Source organism: Hoplias malabaricus, chromosome 4 (assembly GCF_029633855.1).
Source record: "Hoplias malabaricus isolate fHopMal1 chromosome 4, fHopMal1.hap1, whole genome shotgun sequence".
NCBI lineage: Eukaryota > Metazoa > Chordata > Actinopteri > Characiformes > Erythrinidae > Hoplias > Hoplias malabaricus.
The window spans coordinates 33808483-33833610 of NC_089803.1; the positions used below are offsets into that span (position 1 = coordinate 33808483).

A 25128-nucleotide genomic window follows, 5' to 3' on the forward strand; every position below is an offset into this window, starting at 1 on the left:
GAGTGTGTGTGTATTCCTGGTACACGGAGAGCTGTGTGATATCTGTCTGTTTGGCTGATAGGGCACACACTGGAGTGTAAACTGTATTGATTTTTGTCTTGTATTTCTTTGGCTGTGAGTTACAGATAGTGACACTGCTCACAAGGCTAAGGGAATGTTTTTAACAGACCCAATGGACAGAGTCGGGTGAAAGATATGATCTAAAGCTTGTAAAGCTTGCATTAAAATGTGCTACGATTTTCTCTATATGTTTGTAGACTAATCTTTGTTAGATTAATGTTTGTGCTCAGTGCCCTTAATCACTTATATGTGTATGTGTTTACTGACACAGATGGGTTAAATGCAGAGGTAAAATTTCATTCCACTCTTGTACAGTGACAATAAATCACAGAGTTGAATTTCATTTCAATTTCAGTTTTCTGAATTGTGTTCATCGCATATGTATTATTAGCCAACACAGCATGGACTGGGCTGATACAGTGAAGGAATTTAGGTCACCGTGATGCAATGCACAAATTAAGGCCAAGAATAGAGATTATATGGACACCATTAATTGTAATCCCTGCCAAAATTGTATAAAAGAATAGTGTATATTTAAACTATTTATTTTTTACTTGCAGAAACTGTTCAGTTCCTCCCACAGCTTTTTCTTGCTTCTAGAACTAAATGAAAAATTACTGTATTTTTAATACCTATTTTTGCACTGTATTTGGAAATGAGTTATGTAATTACGTTAGCATGTCATTCCATTTACAGTTTTCTATAATGTTTTATTATTGACAGAATTCAAGAATGTTTAGCTCTTTCGTTCTGAAAACTCTGCTAAGACTTCATACACTGCAAACTACACTTGTGATTTTGTATTTATGGTATATATTTAGTGACAATGTTTCTTATTTGTACAATTTAGCTACAACCCGTTTCACTACAGACATTTTCGCAAAAGACATTTTCTTTTTCCTTAAAATATCTTTTTATAGATATCTCTCTCTCTCTCTCTCTGACATTAAGCAAACTGGGACATTTGATATAATGCTCTTATTGTTGTATGTGGCATTGGATTGCTTGCAGCTGTTTTCTAACATAGACAATGATGTCCAACCAACTGTTCAAACACAACTGCATTTTTTATTGTTCAAATTAAGATCCAACAATCCAACTGGCTCTTCAGTTCAACACTCAACGGTTTATTATAAGTGTTTTTTTTTTTGAAAGGTAGATGGTCAAATCTTTTTGTGTTTGTAGCTTGATTAAAGCCATCACCTACAGACAAACTTGCTGTGTGGTGGAGAGAGCAAAACTGAATGGAGGTCAGTGACATAAGGCCTAAGAGGGGGGAGGGCTAAAGAGATACAGATATCAGCTTGACAGGGAGACGAGGGAGAGCAGAGAATAAATTAGATATTTTGAGAGAGCAGAAAGAGAAAGTGCTGGAGTGTAAGGACAAACTGAAAGGGTGTATAGCGTGTGTACATCATTTACAGCGACATAACTCCCACTTGTCTTCTCCATTAAGGAGTTTATTTAAATATTTGTTTACTATAAATCATTGTTTGTGTGTAACTGTAAGCTAGTTGCTTGGGATTCCTGGCTTTCCCAACCACCCTCTTTAGGCATCTTACCATGATTAGACCTGACAGTTGGGTGGCACTAGTGCCAGTCAGGGTGCCAGGGAAAACAGCAGCAGAAGGAAAACCCAGTAAGCCTCTATGTGAATGAAAGTCTTGGGAATATAATACATTTATTAGATGGTAAGGAAACAATGAGGATCGATTCTGATCTTGCATTCTGGTATTCAAAAATATTCAAAATACATCACTCATAAAATATCTTCCTTGCCATGCAGTTTGATCCATTTGAGTATATTCTTTTTCTTGATTTGTCTCATTTTCTTGCCATAAACTGGAGAATGGCTTAGGATTTAATGGCTGTATGATGATTTACTTATCTTTTGTTTCTTCCTCCTTTATCTTGTCCACTTAGTCTAACCTACAGTCTTCTTCTTTCTTGAATTTTGGGGGTTTTTCATGAAATATACAAAAGAATATATTTTTATACTAAAACACTCTTATCCTTTATTAATTGGTTCATCCTTAAAACTGTGTAGAAAAAGATTATATTACTTAAAGGTGCACTATCTGAGATTTTGCCAGCAGATGTCATACTAGCATCTTGGAGCCAGGCATAAACAGTAATTCTGCAGTGCCCTTACCTTCAGCCTTGCCATCTTTTCTGCCTCAACCCTGCCTTCCGTATTAATTTCTTGTTGCTGAGAGCAAAAATTCACACCAACTCCCTCACAACCAACTTATAATATCTGTAACAGTTAACATTTATCATGCCAGTCACGCAAGAAAATAGACATGGAAACTTATAATAATAAAAATATCATACTTACTTGGTGCTTTTCCATCACCGAAAGCACTTCCTGAGGTCAACAAACACCAAGACGAATGATATAAACAACGCAGAATATAGAGGTCCAGGGAGAATAGGAGTAGTAATGTGTGCTGACTACTCACTGTGTGGACGAAGAGTATAGTCATTCACTGGCGCGTAGGCTATTATCTCATTCGGAAACAACATAGTGTGATGGTAATTGTTAGAAACTTTATTTACAGGTGGAATTCTCCTGATGAAGGGAATTAGTGAAGAGAACGCGTATTTAGAGAAGAGTATTTATTTCCCTGTGTGCTATTGCCCCACATCAGCAGGGAGAGGTGTCACTGACCTAGGAGAGCCATTCTGGGAGAATAATAGTAAGTTCAGAGTACAGTTGGAGTCTTTCAACATAATTGTGTTTTTAATATCGGAAATGTGTGGATTCTTGTCTTGTCTCACTCTGTGTTAGTGATTGTTATTACGGAAGAATGCATTTTATCCTCAGCGGAGAGGAACATGCAAATTGTTGTGTTATGCTGAATATTTGGTACTGGAATTCTCCATCTTGCTTAGAGAAAACTTTGTGGGTGGTGCTGTTGTCGTTGGGGAGGGCCCAAGTGTCCAAAGGTCTGTCTGTTTTCCCAAGGGTGAAAATAAGGGCTTGAGTACAGCAAAACAGAGCAGATTGTGGCTTCTTTCTCTGCTCATGATGCTTCAGCTCCACTACACCATTACATTAAAATAAGTTGTTTTAATGATATGTAAATGTGTAAAATCTCAGAGAGTGCACCTTTATAGGAATACTATGTAAGAAGTGTTGCTGAGTGTTATTCACATTTACAACAGTGTCATGAAATCAAGTCAGACACACACACACACACACACACACACACACACACATCTTTCTGTCTCCTCTGTCTTTCTCTCTTTCTCTACACACACCACATACAACCCATCTGAGCTGAGGGATATTCACATCGGTCACAAACGGCTTCCTGGACTTGAACAGATAAGCACACTCTGGGCTTCTAATGATATACTCACACTACTTCAACATTGAGCCTGGGGAATGTGTGTAATCAAATAAAATTATGTTGGCCCATAAAACCTATATAACAATCATAATATACATTATACCATGTTATTACAGCCAAAAAGTGTAACTTTTTTGGTACTCTAGCTATCACAACCACATAGCAACCGACAGAAAATCAATGTCTAACACTAAAAAGTGAACTAATCGAGCAAAAGTTAGCAGATGCTACCACTGGCCATCAGTAACTCTCAAAAACCTGATTATAACATTGTTGTCAACAAAGCTTGGGTTCCATTAACACAAAGTGTAACTTTGGCCATTATAACCACACAACAACTACAGAAAAGCACTTATTACCAGAATCAATGTCTAACAATAAAAAGTTCAGTAATCTGGCCAAAATTAGCAGCCACAAACCCTGCTCAGCAACTCTCATAAATCTGATTTTGGACACTTTCCTCAACAAAACAATAATGGCAATACATGAAGAAAGTGCACCAGCATGTTACTTTCAACTCCAAAATGGTTTCTGTCTTGTCCTCATGTCTTTCTCAGATCCCTCCACTGAGTAAAATTAGTCCAGTATTAACTCTTGTATGGCCATTCTCACTCTCTCCTCCTTGCTCCATCTACCGGGGAAAACCAAGCTAGATTTTTCTTGTAGCAAGGTAAACACCTGTGAGATATGTGCGTAAATGCATGTCCTGTGAATGTTTTCTTCCACTTGATTCTGAAGTTGCATGGTCAAGTATTTTAGGGGAGCAGACCCTAATTCTGAGGTGCTGTTCTCCCTATTACATGTCAGAGGAACGTCACAATTATTTTGAAGTCATTTTAAGGTAAAAATACTATATAGTGTTCCTTTAAACTGGCATCCGTGTACAAAGGGATGCACAACTCCAGTCCTGAAGACCGCATTCCAGCATTGTAATTTCTGCTTTTACACACCTGATTTAACTCCTCTGTTAATTGCCAGGTTTAGTGGGTGTGTGGTAGGGAAACAACAAACTACTGGACACCGGCCTTCAGGACTGGAGCTGTGCAACCATGGTGTACAATATGGGATTCAGTGTTGTATGTTGAATGACAAGGTGATTTGTGTAGAAAGAGCAGTATAATGTACTGCTGCCTAGTGCTGTGGTTGTATTAATCGATTATTAATCAATTAATGCAGTGAAAATACACTGAACATGCACTGTCCCAACCAAGAGTCAGAATATGGTGCAGTACACGTTTGTGGTGAATTAAGTGTGGCTGGCTGTTGTGTTTTTCAGCAGTAGTGTGATCTACCTGGAGCTGTTAGCGAACTATTAAAAAAAACTACATTTGATATGATGCAGAGGCCACAACAGTGGTACATGCTTAATAATGTCAGTAAAGTGTTTATAGCTGATGAAGTTGAGTGGAGCATTAGCGAGTTCATTTTGAGTAGCTAAAGAGCTTACTAGTAGATTAGCATCAGCTAACAACAGCAAGGACATAAAAATGTTTATACAGTCTCCCCACGGTCTGCTTTAACATCCTATATATTTGTTTAATCTCCGGAGCATAGCTGCTGTGGAGATGTTTGTTTTAAGAATGTATTAATGACACAGGGCACATTATTTTTTAAGGTAAGAGAATTATGCTACAGTTTTGAGTGTGTCAATTTTCATTATTTGGGCAGAATAATCTAAATGCAAATTTAGGGAAGTATAGTGAAATCTTTCCTTGTGGATTTGAGTAATTTGCAATACTGCACATATATATTGTGCTTTGATAAATATTTGAACATATTAAATGATAATAAAAGCATTAACATTAAACGCTTTAGCTTTTTTCACTACAATTTTTAGAAGAATTTTCTTTTAAAGCTGTACGGTCTTACAGAATTTTCTACCACAATAATTATTGATCAATATAGAAAAAGAGAACCATGATAAATGTTTGTCTATATCCCAGTTATTACTACATTTAATTTTGTTTATGACCATGATGGCTGGTGAAAAAAAAAAAAAATCTTATCATTCCTGCATAGACAATATTTGAGTGACAGTTATTTAAAAGTAATGATTTATGTCATTAGACTATGTGTGGAAACAACTTTTGACCATTCACAGTTTAATCTCATATTTGATGGTGACAGAAAATCAGTTCTAAATCCCGAATCTAATACATTTAGCTTTTTCTGAAAATGTTCACTTAATATAAATCTTATAATTGTGGATTTGCACTGCATTCCCATAAAGTGTCAGTGATGTTTGTCCTGTCTTAATCGCTCTTTGAGCTTTGCAAGGGCTGGGCTACTTCAAGGAACTCTTTTATGATCATTGTCTGTCAGCTATTGTTGTTTATATTACTGGACAAAACCTTTTAAACGAAATTCTTAAATTTAGGCAGTGTATATTGGTGTGGTGGTCCTGGGGCAGTTCCTGAACATTGAAGGACAGGAGGCTAAAAATGTATGCAGAGCAACAGATGGACAATAGTCTGTAATTAAAGAACTACAACGTGCACATATATGGTAAGTGGAGCTGATAAATGGACAATGGATATAGAAACAAAGAGGTCATTTTAATGTTTTGATCAGCATATGTGTGGATTTTAGTTCACTGCTCTGCGTTTACTTTCATGCTATTTAGAGACAGTTGCAGCTACAGCAAAAATAAGTTAATTTTACCCACCTATGGAGCAGGAATAGAGCAATATCCTTGTTTGGGTTCATGCTTTTCAACGTTTGGAGGTCTCCTCGTTGTCTAAAACCCTTCAACATGCCATTTCTCTACCGTGAGCAGAGAGCGAAAAGAGAGAAAGCTTATATACAAACACACTGTGGCTTGGAAAACACATCAGAAAAGTTTCCTGCTCTCAGACATACTAGAAAGTAGCATATGGTGAAGAAACATGTTGAGAATTTTATTAATCTTTTAATAATTTTTAAATTTCGAATGTCGCAAATTGTCAGTTTCATCCTTGAAAACCTTTTTGTGTGATGTAGATGAGAATTTTCATTATGGTTTTGTCCATGTGTATTAATACTTCTTGAATTGTACATTATTGTTAGATTGATTGTTTCAAATTCTTCACTGAACCATGAGTTTTCAGCTGTGTTCTCTTTAACTACCTTAATGACCTAATGCTAAACAGAGATAAAGTGAAGTGGGGTTTTTTTTGTCAGCGCCATATGCTAACTTCATCTCTCTCTCTTTCTCGCGCTCTTGCTCGCTCGCTCTCTCTCTCTCTCTGTCTCTCTCTGTCTCTCTCTCTCTCTCTCTCTCTCTCTCTCTCTCTCTCTCTCTCTCTGTGTGTCTCTTGCTGTGGGGATTTGTATGATATTTGGAGAAGATCCTAAACTGGTGTGGGCCTGAGGCCCGTGATTCAGAGAGAACAGGCCAGGCTGTGTGTGCTGCTGTAAGCACAGTGAGTAGCATGATCATAATGCAGAAATGTTCACCGATGTGTTGGCTTGAAAATCTCTCATTAAAGTGAAAAGCTTGAAAGAAAATGGGCAACTGCAGGAGAGCAGCCAGTACAACTACTAGCATTGCTGTCACGTTGCTGTCACCTTGTGCCTTAATAATGACCTATCATGGGCTGTAGGCAAGTTGTTTTTTTTTTTTTGTTTTGTTTTTTTTCTTGTTGATTTATTGATCTCAGAGGGGCACCACTGATCCCAGCACATTATATTGAAGTTTAAGCTACAGATGCACAAATGACAAGATTATGTTGATTATAAAATGTGTAGATCTATTTGTGTTGCTTACATTGTTGTTGTTGTTGAAGATATTAATCAATAACTATTGCTTGGATGAATCTGGTCATGTGACTTGATATTCACAAACCTGTAACAGTGTGTATCATATTGTATGACATTGCATCATGGAGAATGGACCTTCTCTGTTTGTTTATTCATTCATTCATTCATTCATTCATTGTTTCATTGTCTGTAACCGCTTATCCAGTTCAGGGTCGTGGTGAGTCCAGAGACTACCTGGAGTCACTGGGTGCAAGGCAGGAATACACCCTGGAGGGGGTACTAGTTCTTCACAGAGCAACACACATTCACACACATGGATACGTTTTGAGTCGCCAATCCACATGCCAACTTGTGTTTTTGGACCGTGGGAGGAAACCCACGTGGACACAGGGAGAACACACCAAACACCCCACAGACAGTCACCCGGAGCAGGACTCTAACCCACAACCTCCAGGTCCCTAGAGCTGTGAGACTGTGACACTACCTGCTGCACCACTATCTAATTTAATGCATCTGAATAGTTTGAACAATATTGTGAAAACATTGTAAGAATATTATATCTTTAACTCCAGAAATACTGTAAAATGATATTTATAATAAAATTTCTACTTGGGTTTAAGTTAAAAATAAAATATCACAAAACTGCAAATCTTTATGTATTGTTTTTGAAAGTACAGAAACCTTTGTGATTACATATACAGTGTTGTGAATCACAAATGCCCAGCATAGTCTGCATATATATTATAATAATTTGCAGCTTTTTTAGGAAACTATTCAGTGCATCATGAAATATAAAAATTAACCACAGTTCCCTTATAAACATATTTAGAATTATGTTTTAGTAGTACACTGAATATACAAAGGGACAGCACGGTGGTGCAGCCGGTAGTGTCGCAGTCACACAGCTCTAGGGACCTGGAGGTTGTGGGTTTGATTCTAGCTCCAGGTGACTGTCTGTCAGGAGTTTGGTGTGTTCTCCCCGTTGCGGGGGTTTCCTCCGGGTGCTCAGGTTTCCTCCCACAGTCCAAAAACACACGTTGGTGTGTGTGTGTATGTGTGTGTGTGTTGCCCTGTGAAGGACTGGCGCCCCCTCCAGGGTGTATTCCCGCCTTGCGCCCAATGATTCCAGTTAGTCTCTGGACCCACCGTGACCCTGAACTGGATAAGCAGTTACAAATGATGAATTAATTAATATACATATAAAAAAATTAACAATATACAACACTCAGCTTTTTAATTTACCTAATGAAACCAGATAAATGATGGTTCCTGAAGTCATTGTACACTTCAACTAATAATAATTAATGTACCTTAGTATTATTATTCAAGTGATACATTTGAATTGCCAAATTCAGTGCATAGGCCCTAGTGTGGGTGTAAATTCTTCTGTAACCATGTTAGCAGATTATTTGATTCCTTTAACATTAAGGGCGGCATGGGTCAGGCAGCTTAGGTCTTATCATTAGCTTCATAATATAGAATATAAACTGCAACATATTATGAATAAACATATTGTTATTTAGGAATTTAGTTAATAAAAAATGCTGTATTCCAGGTTTTTTAGCATGGAGGCATGTTGAGGAGAAACAAGGCATAGTTTTGTGTTAGTGAGAGTGAAAGAAATTCTTTTAAAAGTGTTTGTTAATTAAAGTATGATGTTTAATAGCTGGGTACTCATTTGTTTCACTTTCACTTGAATATGTTTTTATTTTATTTTATGTGACATAGCTGTTAGCACCTTGCCTCAAAAATTGCTCTGATTATGATCAGGATACTCAGACTATTTCATAAGACAGAGATAGTTCTTAACCACATTCAACACAATAAAAGAGAAATATAACAGTACACCAAGGGAATAATATATTTAATTGTCTATGTAGGAAAATAAATCCAGGGTGTGTCCTCCGGGTTCTGCCCAATGTTATTGTGTAGGCTGAAGACCCACTGCAGTTACAGAAAATGAATGAATGGAATTCACAGTTTTTGTTACTTGTAGTACATAAACTCAGAAAATCTTTTACTGTGGTGTTACCTTCAAGGGTATCATGATGTACCTAAAGTTAGGGAACTTAACTGTACTGTCAGGGTCACGGGGCGGACTGAGTGAGGCGGACGCACTTGCTAAAACACAGTGAGTTTAATTGAACAAAAGATATAACAAAACAAAGACGGGCTACAGAGGAAACAGCAAGACTAGGATTTTAAACAACTTGGACTTGGAACAGGAAATACACAAAACGATAAAACTAGGAAACAATAACGACCTGACTAGAAGCGGGAGATAAACAACACGACATGACTTGGGAACAAACAAATGTGAAATGTCCGACCAACAGGAGAGACACAAGGGAACTTAAATACAAGACACAGACAAGATACACCTGGACAGATAACGAGGAGGCAGGGTAACAGATGAGACACAGACGAGGAGGCGGAACAAAGGCGGGACTAGGGTAACAACAAACAGAGTCATGTGCTGATAGAGCACATGGCCGGAAAAACAGACATGACAAGACGAGGGCGTGACATGTACCATATTCGAAGAGAATGTAATGTATATTTAGTATGAATGGAAGGCATTTTAAATAGGGCGAACTAGTAGGCGAAGTAATGGAGTCGGGCCAAAGCATATCCAGATTTGCCCCATTTGAAGATAAATTTATGATATAATATTATGAACTTTGTGGCCAAAACTCAACCTGCTGTTAGTGTTAAATAAGCCGTCTTGTCACATATGCGTTGATGTAACACAGCTAGGCATTTTCATAAATTATAGTTTGATCTGGATCATGTAACAAAGAGAGTAGGCTATGAATAATAATGACCAAAGCTTCATGCTTCCAGGAAAACATCTAAAGTCTTTATTGTGTGCTCTTTGATTTGAGGTCTCTTGAATTAACTACATTCATTATGAGGCCAGACACTGCTGCCTGGAGAAGTCACTAACAGATCTGACCTTGTGCCAAACCCAGTCACAGGGAGAGAGAAAACCTCCCTAATGATGGAATTCCTTCAAAACAAGTATTTGCAATTTCATAAGTGATAAAGAGCTATCTCTTATATGTATTTTCACAGTATGAAACAAACAGTCAGCAGCAGAAAAACAATAAATATGTTTTTGACTTTATTTTGGGCTAATGCAAAATGATTTCCTGAATGGTTTGGTGAAAAGCGTTGTGCTCACTTTGAATTGAAAGGAAGTGTAGTGCCCAGTCACACCAGCAGAGAGCACAATATGGATGTTTGTGTAAGTGGGATGTTGAAGACTCAGACTATTTGTAGATGTCTGTTTATGTTAGCTAGGTGATGTGAGTTATTGATAATTTGTCATTTGTAAATCTCCCACCGAAATAGTACTGTGTTATGGTCTTAAATTTATAAAGCTAACTCCTAACACTGGACCAGATTTGATCTTTAATCTTTCATCTTCTAAAACCTGTTTTATTAGCAAATAACTAGCACATACTAACACAAAAATTAAATAAAAATGCTTTGTATAGCTTAATAAACACTGTAGAATGCATAAGGAACAATTAATGCTGATCATGTACAAACCTTAGCGTTAAAACAATGTTTTTATATATGATGGCATAATTAATAGAATGACCATTGTCCAAAATCTTTACAATGAACATGGTCAGGCTTTTGCATCACTATCATGGTGTGATCCTACATTGTTACACCTCTAGTACATGTTTATTGTAATCATGTGTGCATGAATGTATATTTGTTTGTTTACTTGTATTGCTATGCACCTAGCGCCTTTTGTACTTGTTGCAAAGCAATGTGAAAGTGAAACTTGAGATTACGTTAGTGCGCTCCTGCTTTATTGGGTAAGAGGCTTTAGAAAGGTGAACACAGAAGAGAGTGCATGCCTGATGTGGAAAGAGGCCTGGATGCAAAGACTAATTGCTTATATATTGATGGTCTTGATGGTAGCAGGTGTGTGTGTGAGGGAGTGAGTTAGTGAGTTTGAAGGAGAGAGAGAATTGATGATATTACCTGCTGTAGATGACTCAGCTTTGTTTAGGTGGAACACAAAGAAACAGCTTTCTGACCAGGTCTCTCTCTTTCTCCCTCTCTCTCACCCTTACTCATACACTCACACACACACACACACACACACACACACACTTGCAGGTATCAGTTTTCTTAGAAACCGTATCCCTAAACTAATGAAGTCATTTGAGTTTTCTGTGGAGAGTGGGGGGAAAATAAGGTTGCTTTGCACATAAACCCATTTCTTTTACTGCTTCTGCTGCCTGGCTGCTTTTTAACACAAACACAGAGTGGTGTTTTTTGCCAGTGTGAAAGCACAGACAGTAAGCAGTATGAGTGCCAGCTGCTGACCTTTGCACTGTGTCCCTCAAGACCATCACTTTATATGGCTTATTAAGTGTGTGCGTATATCTGTGGTCTAAACATCACTAACCACATTTGTGTGTAAATAAGTAATTTAACATTGGTCTGGCTAAACTGTAATCATGGAAACAGCATATTTTGTTGCCTTGATCCAACTGTGTGTTAGCTTAATAGGTTAATAACTGGTCTCACATATTGGTCAAACTTTCCTTTTCCACAGACTGTCACATAGTGCCTTGTGATGGGGTGTTTACCATTTAAAATGTAGAATTTGCTGGCATGCCTGTAAATGTGACTTTGGGATACAGTGTGGATGTGAACATAGTTCTGACAGCCAGAACCTAAAATGCTGTAAGGAAGCTGAACTGTAGATGGTGCTAAATTCCAGGACACACACACACACACACACACACACACACAAAGAAACACGACACACAAACACACAGTGTACTTTTTCAGAGTGCAATTAATTTCTTTTCTCTCTCTCTCTCTTTCTCTCTCTTTCTCTCTCTCTCTCTCACACACACACACAAAAAGGTGTTAGAAGAACAGCATAAATGTTCATAGTGTACTGCTAGATATATATTCATAACACCCACACTGTCACTCTCTCTCTCTCTCTCTCTCTCTGTCTCTCTCCTTTTTTTTTTACATCTTTTTCTTTGTTTTTGTATCTCTCTCTCTCTCTCTCTCTCTCTCTCTCTCTCTCTCTCTCACACTCACACACACACACACACAGTGGTCTGTACTGTGGTTGCTTGAGAACCCCACGCTTTATGTGACGTAGCAAACCATATACTGGAATAAACCAGCTCCATCACTATAGCAACTGTCTGATCTGTGATTAGCTAAAGAACAAGTGCACACTGAACATTAGAAGAAACACACAAACTCACACGCCCACACACAAAGCACTTCTGTATTGAAGGGACATGGAGGTAAAAGACACAGGAGTGCAAACAGAGAAGGCCCAGTTTGCCAGACAGCATTTCTTCCCCCCCCCCCCCCCCTCTCTCATTCTCACTCCTTAGTTTTTGTATTTTTGGAGTCAGTATTAAGGCTGCTTTTCCATGGCCTACTTTTACAGCTTCTGATGGAGAAGGAGATGGTGAGGGGATGTGAGATAGTTGCAGACTGTCTTTCTTTTTTTCTAAAAGCTCTCTTTAGATCATGTGCAAATGCACATGCATGCACACACATACACACGTGTGCACACATTAAATAAGCCAGATACTTGTGTAATATGAACAGATAAACAGAGGAACTGTTCTTTGCATCAGAATGCACCCAAGGTTATAGTGGGGTTGCTGTGCATACTGTCATGTGGATAGCTGTGGTTTTTCCTTTCAGTCATTTGCTTATCTGTGTTGTGCTGCCCAGTTGTTGAGGGGGGTTTTGTGTGTGTAAATTTGTTTGAGTATCATGTTTGTCTTCACTGTATTTGGGTAATCATTTTGTATTACTCAGGTGTGTAATCACATGGTAATTCTTTGTAGACATGCTTATGGCACATAAAATATGAGCTGAAATGGATCACGTTTTTGTGTGCATGGTATTTTGTCCTTTGTCTTTTATGTTTTTGGCACTTTACTTAGCCTTTTATTCATATGGTGTTAATTTGTTGACTGCTGTTTTGGAGTTTGGAGGATATTGATACTGCAAGCATGCCACTACCTATTTGACATGCAAGCATGTGGCAAGCATCATTACAGTAACCTCAGCACAACCTCATTTCCCTTCACAAGAAATGAGGTCTGAATTTTTTGGGGGAGGAGGTGTGTGTATGTGGGGGTGGGGTGTATGATGACATCTTCCTCCAGGGCTTCACATTTCTAACTGTAATTCTTTCTGTATTATGGAAAGGTGTTCATCTGTTGGAAAAGAGAAAACAGAGAGTGCTGATGGAGAGAGAGTGCTGAGAGGAAGCCCACAGCCACAGCAGCTAGAAGACAGCTGTAAAATGGAGGGAGGGAAAGAAAGATGTGAGAGAGAGAGAGAAGAAAAAAAAGAAAGAGAGAACAGACACGGGAGAAAGAAAAAAGCCAGAAAGGGGAAACTATATATGAGCTGTGTTTTCCCAATATACAGAATGTTGTAACAGGATGGAGAGAAGTGTAGGAAAGGGGGAGGGAGGCTTGGGCTGAGCCATGGGAGGGGACGAATGAGGAAGGGAGAGTGGGATGGGTGCGTTTTGCCCTCCCTCGCTGTACAGCAACCCCCTCCCCTTAGGCAGTGGTTTAGCCCGCTGCGCTCACAGCCTCTGTTGTTGTGCAGAGCTGCAGAAGGGCCTGCTGAGCCAACCACTGTGCTGAGAGCGAGAGAAGGAAAGAGAGAACGAGAACAGCAGCAGACAGACATTGTGAGGGAGCTCCACCATTCATCATCATCATCCAGGACACAAACGACAGAAGCAAAGTGAAGAGGAGGACAACAACATCAAGAGAAGGATACGAATAAAAAAGAAGAAAATCCAGTGTGCGTGGAAATAGAAAGAGTGAAAGGAGGGACTGTGGGAAGGAAGGAAGGAAGGAGCGAGGGAGGGAGGGAGGGAGAGAGGGAGAGAGAAGAGTGAGGAGGGGCTCCTCACAACGCCGGAGTCTCCTTGCTCACACGCAGCAAGATTTGTCTCCCCCTCTGTTTGGCTTTTTCTGGCTCGCTTCTCATTCTTCGTTTGCCCTCCATCCTTTCTTTTTCTCTAAGGAAGAGGAGAAGAGGAGGAGGAGGCACCCCCCCCCCTCCTCCATGCATCCTGGCTGAGACGAACAGCACAGAAAGGAGGCAAAGAGGGGGATACGCTAGGAAAAGGAGAGATATAAAGAAAGATATTGGGGTTTTATTTGTTTCTTGTTGCCTCTGTCGTTCCTTTGGGAGCGAGCGGCTTGAAGCCTCCGCTCATGTCCGTCAACTCAGAAAAATCCTCGTCCCCGGAAAGGTAACATGTCTCAACACAACGTGTGTCTTTCTTTTTTTCCACAGCTTCTCATTTACCTGTCCATGTGACTCACTGTCTCTTGTCCTCCATTCCACCTCCATTCTATCTGTCACTCCATTCTTTTTTTTTTCTCCATCCCTTACTCTGTTTCTGTGCATTATGTGCAAGGCTGCTGTCTTTTATTGTCTGGCCTTAGCATGCTTATCTATAGCAGAATGTATGCATAGGAGGATGCACAACAATGTGTTTTGTACTGTACACACACATACACAAACACACACAGAAAATGGAGCACTTTGTATGTGTATGTCATTCCATATTAGCCTCTAAGCTTACAAAAGCAAAACCTAAATGCAGGACATACACACCAGCAGAAAACACAATGTGACACTGCTTAACATCACAACACAATCATAGTCAGGCACAGGTGCATTCAGCTCATGTCACATCTCAGACCTCGGCAGTATAGCGCAACAATAGGTTCACTACAGTGTCTGTTTACATCAAAACATACCGTCCCAATTTTTCAGGCATCAGCTGATGTTTGAAAGGTCACGATATAGTGGTATGTGTTCTTCTGTAAAGCAGTGCCAGAAAATGTAAATGTGTGTTTTATCACACTAGGGCTAAAACTGGGACATCTTGATCAGGACAGAATGTTTGGAACACAGCCATGTTAAACAAAGATTCACATTGTCGCATGATGTTAACACAAAACCAAAACACATTAATGAAGTATGATCTATTATTAACGAATATTCAAACGCATATTAATATCACTTTATTTTAACAGCTCTATGTTAGGGCGGAATTTCAAGTTTAACCTGAGTAGATCTGACAGTACTTTATTGTAGAATAATTAGCAGTATGTATACAAGATTAATAAATATCAAGGCAGCTTGTCACAACACTGAATACAGCCTTTAAAAAGCATGCTTTCACTGATTAAGACATAGCAGGGGTCCATGGTAGACCTCACCGCACTATATATTAGACAAAAACAGATTCACTTTCAAAGGCTCTCCCTTTGTAATAACACTGAAACATGTTCTCACTTTGCACAATATTGTATATCAAGATCTGTGTATATATGTTAATGAATGTGCAGTAGTCCTGTGTATATTTAGATAGCTGTGACGTCGTCGATGCCAGGTGAAGCCAGCCATGCTTAGTGACTCACAGCTCACGGAGGCGGTGCCAAGACACTGCAAACACAACAGTGCAGCAGCGGGCAGCCGACTGGCATCCAGACCCTTAGAGGGACAGAGAGAGTGAGGTGGGGGTGGGGGGACTGTGGATAGATGGATGGATGCTCTAAGCTAACTGATGCTGTGCCAAACCTGAGAGGGCACTTAGCAATACAGCAGTAGTCAAGGAGGCAACACACTGGCATCACAATGGAAAAATGGCCATAAATACATCAGTAGATAGACAAAAATACTTCATACTGAAATATACAAGTATTTACATATTATTTTGGATTTTTTATTATTGTTGTAGCATGATCAGCCAGGTTGCCCATGTTGCCTTTGTGGAAAAATGTGAAGCATAAAGTGAAATGAAGTGCAGAGGTACTGGGCCCAGCATCCCTCCTGCACTAAGATGAATCATAGAGTATCTCATCAATAATAGTTATGTGGTGAACTTAAGTTAACATTTCCAACTGGAAACACCAACCAATATTAAATATGTTGAATAGGACTGTGTGTGTTGGACATGGATGTGTTGGCTTTGAGGCTGATATATATGTCTGGATCTTCATATCAGTGAATGTGTTCGAGTTTCTGCTCACATACCTGGGTGTAAACCTATAAATAGATGTATGCTGAGGGCAAGGTTCAAAGTAGAAAGTCTATAAAACAATACATAAGCTCTCTGTCTCTCACTCTCAATGAATTAATACTAACTTACCCTTTGTAATACTTTGAAGATTGGTTATATATTATTTTAAAAGTCATTTATTTCTTGGCAGATATTCAGTCTGTTTGGTTTGATTGTCTCCTAGCTCTGGTTGAGTATTATTCCAAGCTGGACCCTACTTAATGAAAACATGCATTTGTTTAGTGCACAGCTATATATATATATATATATATATATATATATATATATATATATATATATATATATATATATATATATATATATATATATATATATATATATAACATTTATTTGGGATTTTAGAGTTGCCTACTTTGTAGCCTCTTACTGCTACACTTACCCTTATACCCCTTCTCTGCATCATGATGCAGATACAGAAGTGTTAATAGGATCATGGAAAGGGCAATTAGATGGCTAGAAGTTGCCCTTGTTATCCCTATAAAGATTAATAACAGGCTAGCTTAGCCTTACATGGACCACAGTACTATCAGGTCATATTTGAATGCATGTCTTAGCTTTTTTATTAGTCAAATACAGATCAATGTTAATAGCTTTTCAGTAATAGCTAAAACTAACCGCTAGGATTTGGAAGATTTGAATCCCAGTGCTGAAAGCAAGCAGGAACCCTACACTGAGCACTTCAAAGAGGTGTGAATATAGTGTGAACAAGTAAACCATCCTGCCCTCCCTGCCTCCGTGGTGCCCTTGAGCAGGGCATTTAACCTCCATCTGCTTGAGGGACGCAGGAGTATGGCTGACTGTTGCTTTGCAACAACATTTTTTTGATTAAGGGAAGGTAAATAGATTACTAACGATATCAGTGACTCAAAAGATTGCAATGTGTAGTATATAAAATTACCAAAGGCTGTTCTACACAATATCTGTAAATTAAGGGATTTTATCACTAAGTGCACTAGTAGAGGCTAGTGTCTATTGGTCAATAGGTGTGGTGTTTGTCTGCTAAGGAAGTGAATACTGCCTTGCTAAAATTAATGGGTGGGGTGTCCTCTTTGACTAGTTTGTCAGAACAACATGAATGTGCAAGCCTACTGTAAGAGACTGCCCCAAGTGCACATTCAGCACGACACTGCTAAAACAGTGACTGATTACCTGGCCCAGGTGAAGTGGGTACAGGAATGAAAAGCAGAATCAAGTATGTACCATGCAGTGGAAGGGCACAAAGAAGAATGTCTCCTGACTGATCCTTTTGGTCATCTTTGAGGTAGAGGAAAGAAATTGCTAGCTATCTAGCTTAGCTGTTATTTGAATGTTTCTGTGTTTCAGCAGGTGTCATATTTCCAGGCAAGACTGCCATTACACATTGAATATTATACTTTTCACAACACCTAACTATTAATTCATCCAGAAATCCAATGCAGCCCATCCTTGTGGAATTTGTGAAGTTCAGTTCTGAGATCTGAGAGATTTGGCCTTGTGGTTTTAGTTCACCAATGGGATTAGTGTGTTTGTGAGCTAGGACCATATTGAAGGAATCAGAACCAGCAGTGTGTACCAGCAGACGTTGTTCATAGTTATTGTGATAATAGCAAGCTGTCCCTAATTTTGATGTAGCTCTTTATCTGATTCATGTTATTTAAATAGCCAACTGATATATTGTTTGAAATTTTAAATTTCCAGTTTGGCCCACACTGTGACCCTGAAATGGACTGAAATGATGATGATTATGATTGACGTTTGGCCTATTATTGCACAAACAACATTATTTATACAACAACTGTCCTTAATGGAAAGTACAGGACAGAAAGTGTTTATATGCTTCATGTGTTCACTTAGCCAACACAGTGAATCTTCAAGTATAAAAAAAAAAAAAGTAAGCATCAGACAAAAAAATGAATGTCCTGTCTGTTGCTAGTTTTAAATATAATCCATCCATTATCTGTAACCGCTTATCCGTGGGGGGTCCAGAGCCTATCTGGAATCATCGGGCGCAAGGCGGGAATACACCCTAGAGGGGACGCCAGTCCTTCACAGGGCAACACAGACACACACACATTCACGGACACTTTCGAGTCGCCAATCCACCTGCAACGTGTGTTTTTGGACTGTGGGAGGAAACCCCCGCGGACACGGGGAGAACACACCAACTCCTCACAGACAGTCGCTGGAATCGAACCCACAACCTCCAGGCCCCTGGAGCTGTGTGACTGCGACACTACCTGCTGCGCCACCGTGCCGCCCATAGAGAGACCCACAATTGGAATAGGCAGTCTAAGCCATACAGCAACCTCGTTTTAAATATAATATATAAATAAATGTAATATATAACTTAAGCAGCAGGATTCAGAAATATAACATTTCAGTTCAAATTAACTGTGCTAAAGGAAGAAAGTAAGGGAAAAAGGGAAACTGAGTTTTCACTGAATATTTCACTGGACTATTCCTATCGACTGTGTGTTTGGGCAAAAATTAGAATGTTCCAAATAAAAAGTGGAATGTGTGTGCAAATGGCTGTGTTTGCTATGACCTGAATGCAGCCTTAAATTCTGCCTTAGCACAGCCATTCAGACACAGACTCAGATAAAACAAGGAAGAAAGTAAAGATAGTAGTATCAAACAAAGTACTATGTGGTCAGGCAGTGTTTTGTGGTAGTGGCTTTTGAAAGAGGGCTGAAGAAGCGGGTAGGAGTTTTTCGGTTGGAGGTTTTCAAAAACTTATTTGCTTGTTTCTAGGAAATTACAAAAGTCAGCTGTAATATAACATAACCATGGGCACAATTTTGTTGCAACCTTTTTGCATGAAGCTCTCTGTTTAAATCTTTAAATATAAAGAGTGATTTTGTTGGCCATTGACTTCAGTGTTTGTTTCCAAAAACATTTTTTCAAAAAATACTTTGAACAAGAATCATATCTAAAATAAATGTATATTTGCATATACATATATTTCAGTTTTCTGAAAAAAATAATGAAGTACAAGAATTGAAGAAAAAATTTTGGGATTTACCTGAGTTTGTTTTCAACCTCACAATTGCTGTCTGCTATGTCAAGATAAAATGGAGAAAAAAGAGGCAGATAAAACCAAGGGCAAGAGGACAAATTTTGAAGACACCCACCTGCCACATACACACATGTACAACCGTAATATTAGGAATTACATACAGATACAATACACATCAGCCCACAGATACACAGATCAGAAACAAACACAATTATACACAGGGTACCTGTGTTATAAATGTGACTGAAATGTGGGAACCGAGTTACGCAGGCATACATGGGTCACTCACCCATCCTGTAAATTAAATAGCCTCTGGACTGGTGCAGACGGTCAGTCCGGTGGCTCTCACTACCTCTTGCTGCTTTCACACACTTTTTATACTGTATAGATTAAATAGTGACACAACTATGCATAAGTTAAGGTTATAAACTAAGCATGAGTTACCTTCCCAATGCTACCCCATTAGTCATTAGTCTTCCACACTCATCTTTCCTTCGTCTTCTCTTGCTTTGTTTTTTTTTATGTATTTTTATTTTCTCTTTCTTTCAGTTTATTTCCATCTTCCTTTTTTTTATCTTTCTCTGTGAATCTTTTTGTCTTCCTGACAAACCTCTGCATATAGGCAGCAACAGGTCCTGTGTGAAAGTTAAGCTGTTTTGTCTGCTCACTTTGATCATGTCATCATGTTTTTGTTGATACTGCTTAGCAGTTAGAAAAGTCTGCATGCTCAGGCTTTGTGTGTGTATAGGTGAACGTTTCACAATAAGATTTTACTTTATGGACTGCAGATTGAAATATTCATTATATATTATGTTAACTTGCAGAGTTCTTACAGCTCAAATGCCAGAAATATTTGGCTAAAACAAACCCTGCTATGTGGGAGAAACCTCCCATTCTTCAGGTATTTCATAATTTTATTATATTCATGAAAATGTAACAGTGCTAGTTTACTTCATGAAACAATTAGGCCATTTTTTTCAGGATTGCCTACAATGTCTTTAAATCTGCACTCAAACATGGGAGGTTCAATTACTTACTCAACCAAGCACAGCTTCAGTGGTTAAGCTCCTCCACCAGAGTAGCTGAGCTGTCTGGAACCGTACACCTAGCCAACTATGGAACCTTCATCAGTCATACAATGACCTCGTGAGCAAGCTGACACCAAGTGATGAGGCTGTAGCTGTCAGGTGTGCAAAGTGTGTGTGTGTGTGTGTGTGTGTGTGAGGTGTGTGTGTGTGAGGTGTGTGTATCATGGACTAGGCTCAGGTGCACTGAATTCGAGGCCAGCTGTAGAGTAATGTTGGGTGTATGTGGGAGTGGATGAGGTAAATGTATCAATAGCAGCATCCATTACCAAATATAGTAATCTGGAAAATGCCACCACTGATGTAAATGGGCACTGTCTATCTGTATTTTAGACTTCAGTCTACATTAATACTTGAAGTAATGACCTTTTCCTCCTAACAATGATTTTCTAGTGCCTCTTTTGCTTTTCTCATTTAAGTGCTGTCCTGTTAAGTGCACTTGCTCATCCTCTATCGTGAAATGCTCTTGAACAAATTGCTCTAGAAAATGCACTAGACATTTTCTTCTAGTCTCTATGTGCAATGTGATGTTTTCTGCAAGCCTTGGATATGGTTGAGCATATGAAAGAAGTAACCTTAGAACCGATCAGAGCCTGCTGGAAACAGAGTCACTTGGGCTTAGAGAAATGCTGGAGTGGAATGGGAAAGATATTCTTAGATAGACAAGCTATAAAGAGTAATGGAGATCCTGATTATTTGGAGGAAATATTTGGTCACTAGGGAATCCGTTACTCATGTTACTGTAGTTACTATCAGTGGGGATTGCTAATGGTTTGTATGTTTGTGTTTGTTTATTTGTCATTGGTTATGTTGGTCCCAGAGCAAGTGTGCGTGACCCTTCTTTAGTGGCCATCTTTAAACTGCTTAAAAATTCAGGGAAGTGTATAAATAACAACCCATTAGTCTAATCAAATACACAAACAATGCTGTAGGCAGTTTACTGTGTATGACAGTATGTGAGATTGCGTTTGTAGGCAAACAGTAAGCATGGAGAGTTGTCAGTTAGGTGTAAGTTGGTCATGTGAGAGATGAATTCTTGGCTTCACTTGTCCCTGAGGCCCACAGCACCCTGACAGATGCCAGAAGAACAAGAGAAGGGAAAAGAGGTAGAGAAAAGAAAGAGAGAAGGGCCCTACAACAAAGATAGGACATATCATTCTCCATCTGCTTTTGAGTGTGTCTGTATCAGTATGGAGCGCAGTGTCTCCCACTCCCACAAGGCTCTGGATTTAGCTCTCAGTGCCCTCCGACTACGCCACAGAGCTCTCAGACACAGGTACAATGTGTGTGTGTGTGGGAATGGGATTTGTGCTATGGAGAAGTGCTATTTTCAGTAATTTAAGAGGTTATTAATTCTAGTTAACTTAAGCAATTTGATTGACAGACTGATTTGTTTACACTCTCTAGAGAGGAACTGGATATTGATTTGGGACAATTAATGGATATGAGAATGAGACAATAGACAGACAACAGGAAACTTCCTCAGATATTGTTTTAGTTGTATAACTGTGCATCATAACATTGTGTTTACCTATTTGTTTTCCTCTTTTTGGTTTTCTGGATTTCTTATTGCTGGGAATATGTTGGTATATATCTATTGGTTTTCATCATGTAATGTTTATATAATGTAAATGGCATCTGATGTGGCAAAATTTAGATTACATTATTAGGTTAACCACTATTAACATTAACATTTATCAACATTTGTGATATTTTTAACAGACATGGAAATGTAACCAAATAATGAATGCACTCAAGACATCATCTGTATTCTATGGAAAGATACTGCAGTACACCAATCCAGATGATCTTATGGCTTTTTATCTTCAGCTATAACTTTCATTCATTCATTGTCTGTAACCGCTTTTCCAGTTCAGTGTTGCGATGGCTACCCGGAATGACTGGGCTCTGAGCTATAACTTTTTTAATATTTTAAAAAAGTGTTGCCTATCATTGTGTACTGAAGTTATTATTAGTCATTTTCAGAGTGTTCATACAATTTCAGGCTGTTTCTTCTTATACACTGTTATATCAGTCCACATTCACTGCCATATTCCACAATCCAGACAAGTGACCCTTTTTATTAATAATGATTTGTACAGAATTATTTTGGACATGAGAGGTAACAGATCCTAACTGCAAAGTCCATAACAGAATTATTCAACAATACAAAAATACTCCTAAAATTCCTGTCAGTAAAGAAACTTTCATTCATTGATTCATTCATTATCTGTAACCGCTTATCCAGTTCAGGGTCACGGTGAGTCCAGAGCCTACCTGGAATCATTGGGCGCAAGGCAGAAAATACACCCTGGAGGGGGTGCCAGTCCTTCACAGGGCAACACAGACACACACACACATTCACTCACTCACACCTACAGACTTTTTTGAGTCACCAATCCACCTACCAACATGTGTTTTTGGACTGTGGGAGGAAACCGGAGCACCCGGAGGAAACCCACACGGACACGGGGAGAACACACCAACTCCTCACAGACAGTCCCTGGAGCTGTGTGACTGCGACACTACCTGCTGCGCCTCCGTGTCACCCTGTAAAGAAACTTAAGCAACACATATTTATTCATTCATTCATTGTCTGTAACCGCATATCCAGTTCAGGGTCGCAGTGGGTCCGAAGCCTACCTGGAATCACTGGGCACAAGGCAGGAACACAGCCTGAAAGGGGGCGCCAATCCTTCACAGGGCCACACACACACACTGGCCAATCCACCTACCAACATGTGTTTTTTGGGCCGTGGGAGGAAACCAGAGCACCCAGAGGAAACCCACCCGGAGAACACACCAAACTACTCACCCAGAATGGGACTTGAACCCACAACCTCCAGGTCCCTGGAGATGTGTGACTGCAGCACAACCTGCTGCGACAAAGTGCTGCTCAGCAACACATATAACTAACATAAATAGATGGCAACCTCAGCATACCTAAATAAAACTGCATTATTAATGAATGTGGCCCTATGGGAAGATATGATGTTAAATAAAATTATTAAAAGCATATGTCCATCTATACATGTGTATAGTATGAATATGGCTTAGCCAATTATATATTATATTAACTGTTACTATCTTACAATTGATATTTTGATGGGTCTTATCAATGTTTATGCTTGCTGGCTAGTTAATGATAAATTGTAAATAATGATGCTCAGTTATTGGATCAAAATCAACTCACTCTAGTACATCCAACCTAGATCTGACAGAGATATCTAGTTCTGATTTTAATTCACAGTATTTTGACTGTGATGGGAATTTCAGATATCTTTTACATTTTACGAAGGTTCATGTTTAGAAGGCCAAGAACACCAGAATGTCCACTTTTTCTGCCTTCAGGGTTAAATGCTTCCATTTACTGCCAGTTAGTTGTTATCATGTACACAGCATGCCTGTGTTTGTTTGATTAACTCATCTACATGCAGTTCACAAGCTCAGTGATATTAGGTGAAATTTTCTCATTTCTTCCCAAATTACAGCCCTTGCCATTTGAAATTGCTTTTTTTAATTCTTATTTTGGTTTTCATAAAAAATAAATTAGTATTTCAATCCTTTAATAAACTAATTTTGTGAATTGTGAAACATTTCAAACATTGGGCTTGCAAAGCAGTTTTGGCCTTTTCATTTGGAGATTGTCAGTTTGTCTTGTTGGGTAGTATGGCCCACTCTTCCTATTTCACAGCATGATTTTAACAAATGCTAGCATCTGTTAGCTAATATAATAGTTCTGTGCAGTTAGCATTTGCCTTCAAGGATGGTGAACTGTCCAGTAGCACTGCATTAATGACAGTTAGAAAAGAAGCTATAGTTGGCTTCTAGCTAGCTAATGAGAAGAATTTGGATGAAATTTGTCTTGTTATAGACCAACCTTTATTCTCTTAAAAATTTTGTTTTATAAAATTAGTTTTTATGTTACTAAGGAGGATAATACACAGATAATATTGAGCCTGATACAGGTAATACTGATATACTAAATCTGCAGACATTAGAAATCAGTTGTGTCCTGCAATGAATCACCACACACAAAAATATAGACTTTATTGTTTATGCAGATTAACCCCTCCTGTACAGTGCATGGATGTGGGGGTTGGGTGACTTTCTTTGTACAAATAGGTGTGTGTGTGTGTGTGTTAATTTCTGTCTGTATGTAGAATAAGAGGGTGTTTGTTAAGTTTGCCGTAGCCAGACACAAGCTGGCAGGCTTTTCCGGATGCAAATTTTATTCGCCATTGAGCGGTGTGGCTGTGTGAGGCACATGGAAACAAGTAGAGCAGTGGAGGGCAGTGAAGTGTGTACAGATTTATCTGTGTCGTGCCCAGAGGGGAAGGATAGAAGCAGTCAATTCGACCCAGTTGGGTGAATGGATTGAGCTTTCCCTTGAGCTCTACTGTGGGTGCTGTGCTGCTCTTTGACTCTCAATGTGTAGGTGGGTGCCAGTGTAAGAGAGAGCATGTGTTTTTTTTATTTTTTATTGAATGAGCTGCTAGACACAGAAGGAAGCCAATGTTAATTCACTGTAATATACTATGTGTCACAATGGGTTTGTTTAACTGTTTGTGGGGTTTTGGAATTAGCCATAGATCTGTATATATACTGTATGCGTGTGTGTTTGAGTGTGGGACAGGGCATGGTGACATCAGACAGCAGACCGAAATATCTGTGAGATTGCACAGTACCACACACATACTTTCACACTTGAGGAGAGCGAGAGGGTGAGTCAGCAGGCGTTGTATAGAGAGAGACTGA

General features: G+C 39.0%; 1 protein-coding gene across 4 annotated transcripts in view; it reads left to right on the plus strand.

Annotated features, from left to right (window-relative positions):
* srpk2 (SRSF protein kinase 2) overlaps positions 1-25128 on the plus strand; it is a 63249-nt gene that overhangs the window by 8033 nt on the left and 30088 nt on the right. Inside the window, exon 1 of one of the 4 annotated variants that reach the window (XM_066667102.1) lies at positions 14121-14448. The exons of the other annotated variants lie outside the window; for them this stretch is intronic. Coding sequence (XP_066523199.1) covers positions 14411-14448 — 38 coding nt within the window. The 5' untranslated portion in view covers positions 14121-14410. Of the gene's footprint in view, positions 1-14120; positions 14449-25128 lie in introns of those variants that run through there. 4 annotated transcript variants of the gene reach the window in all.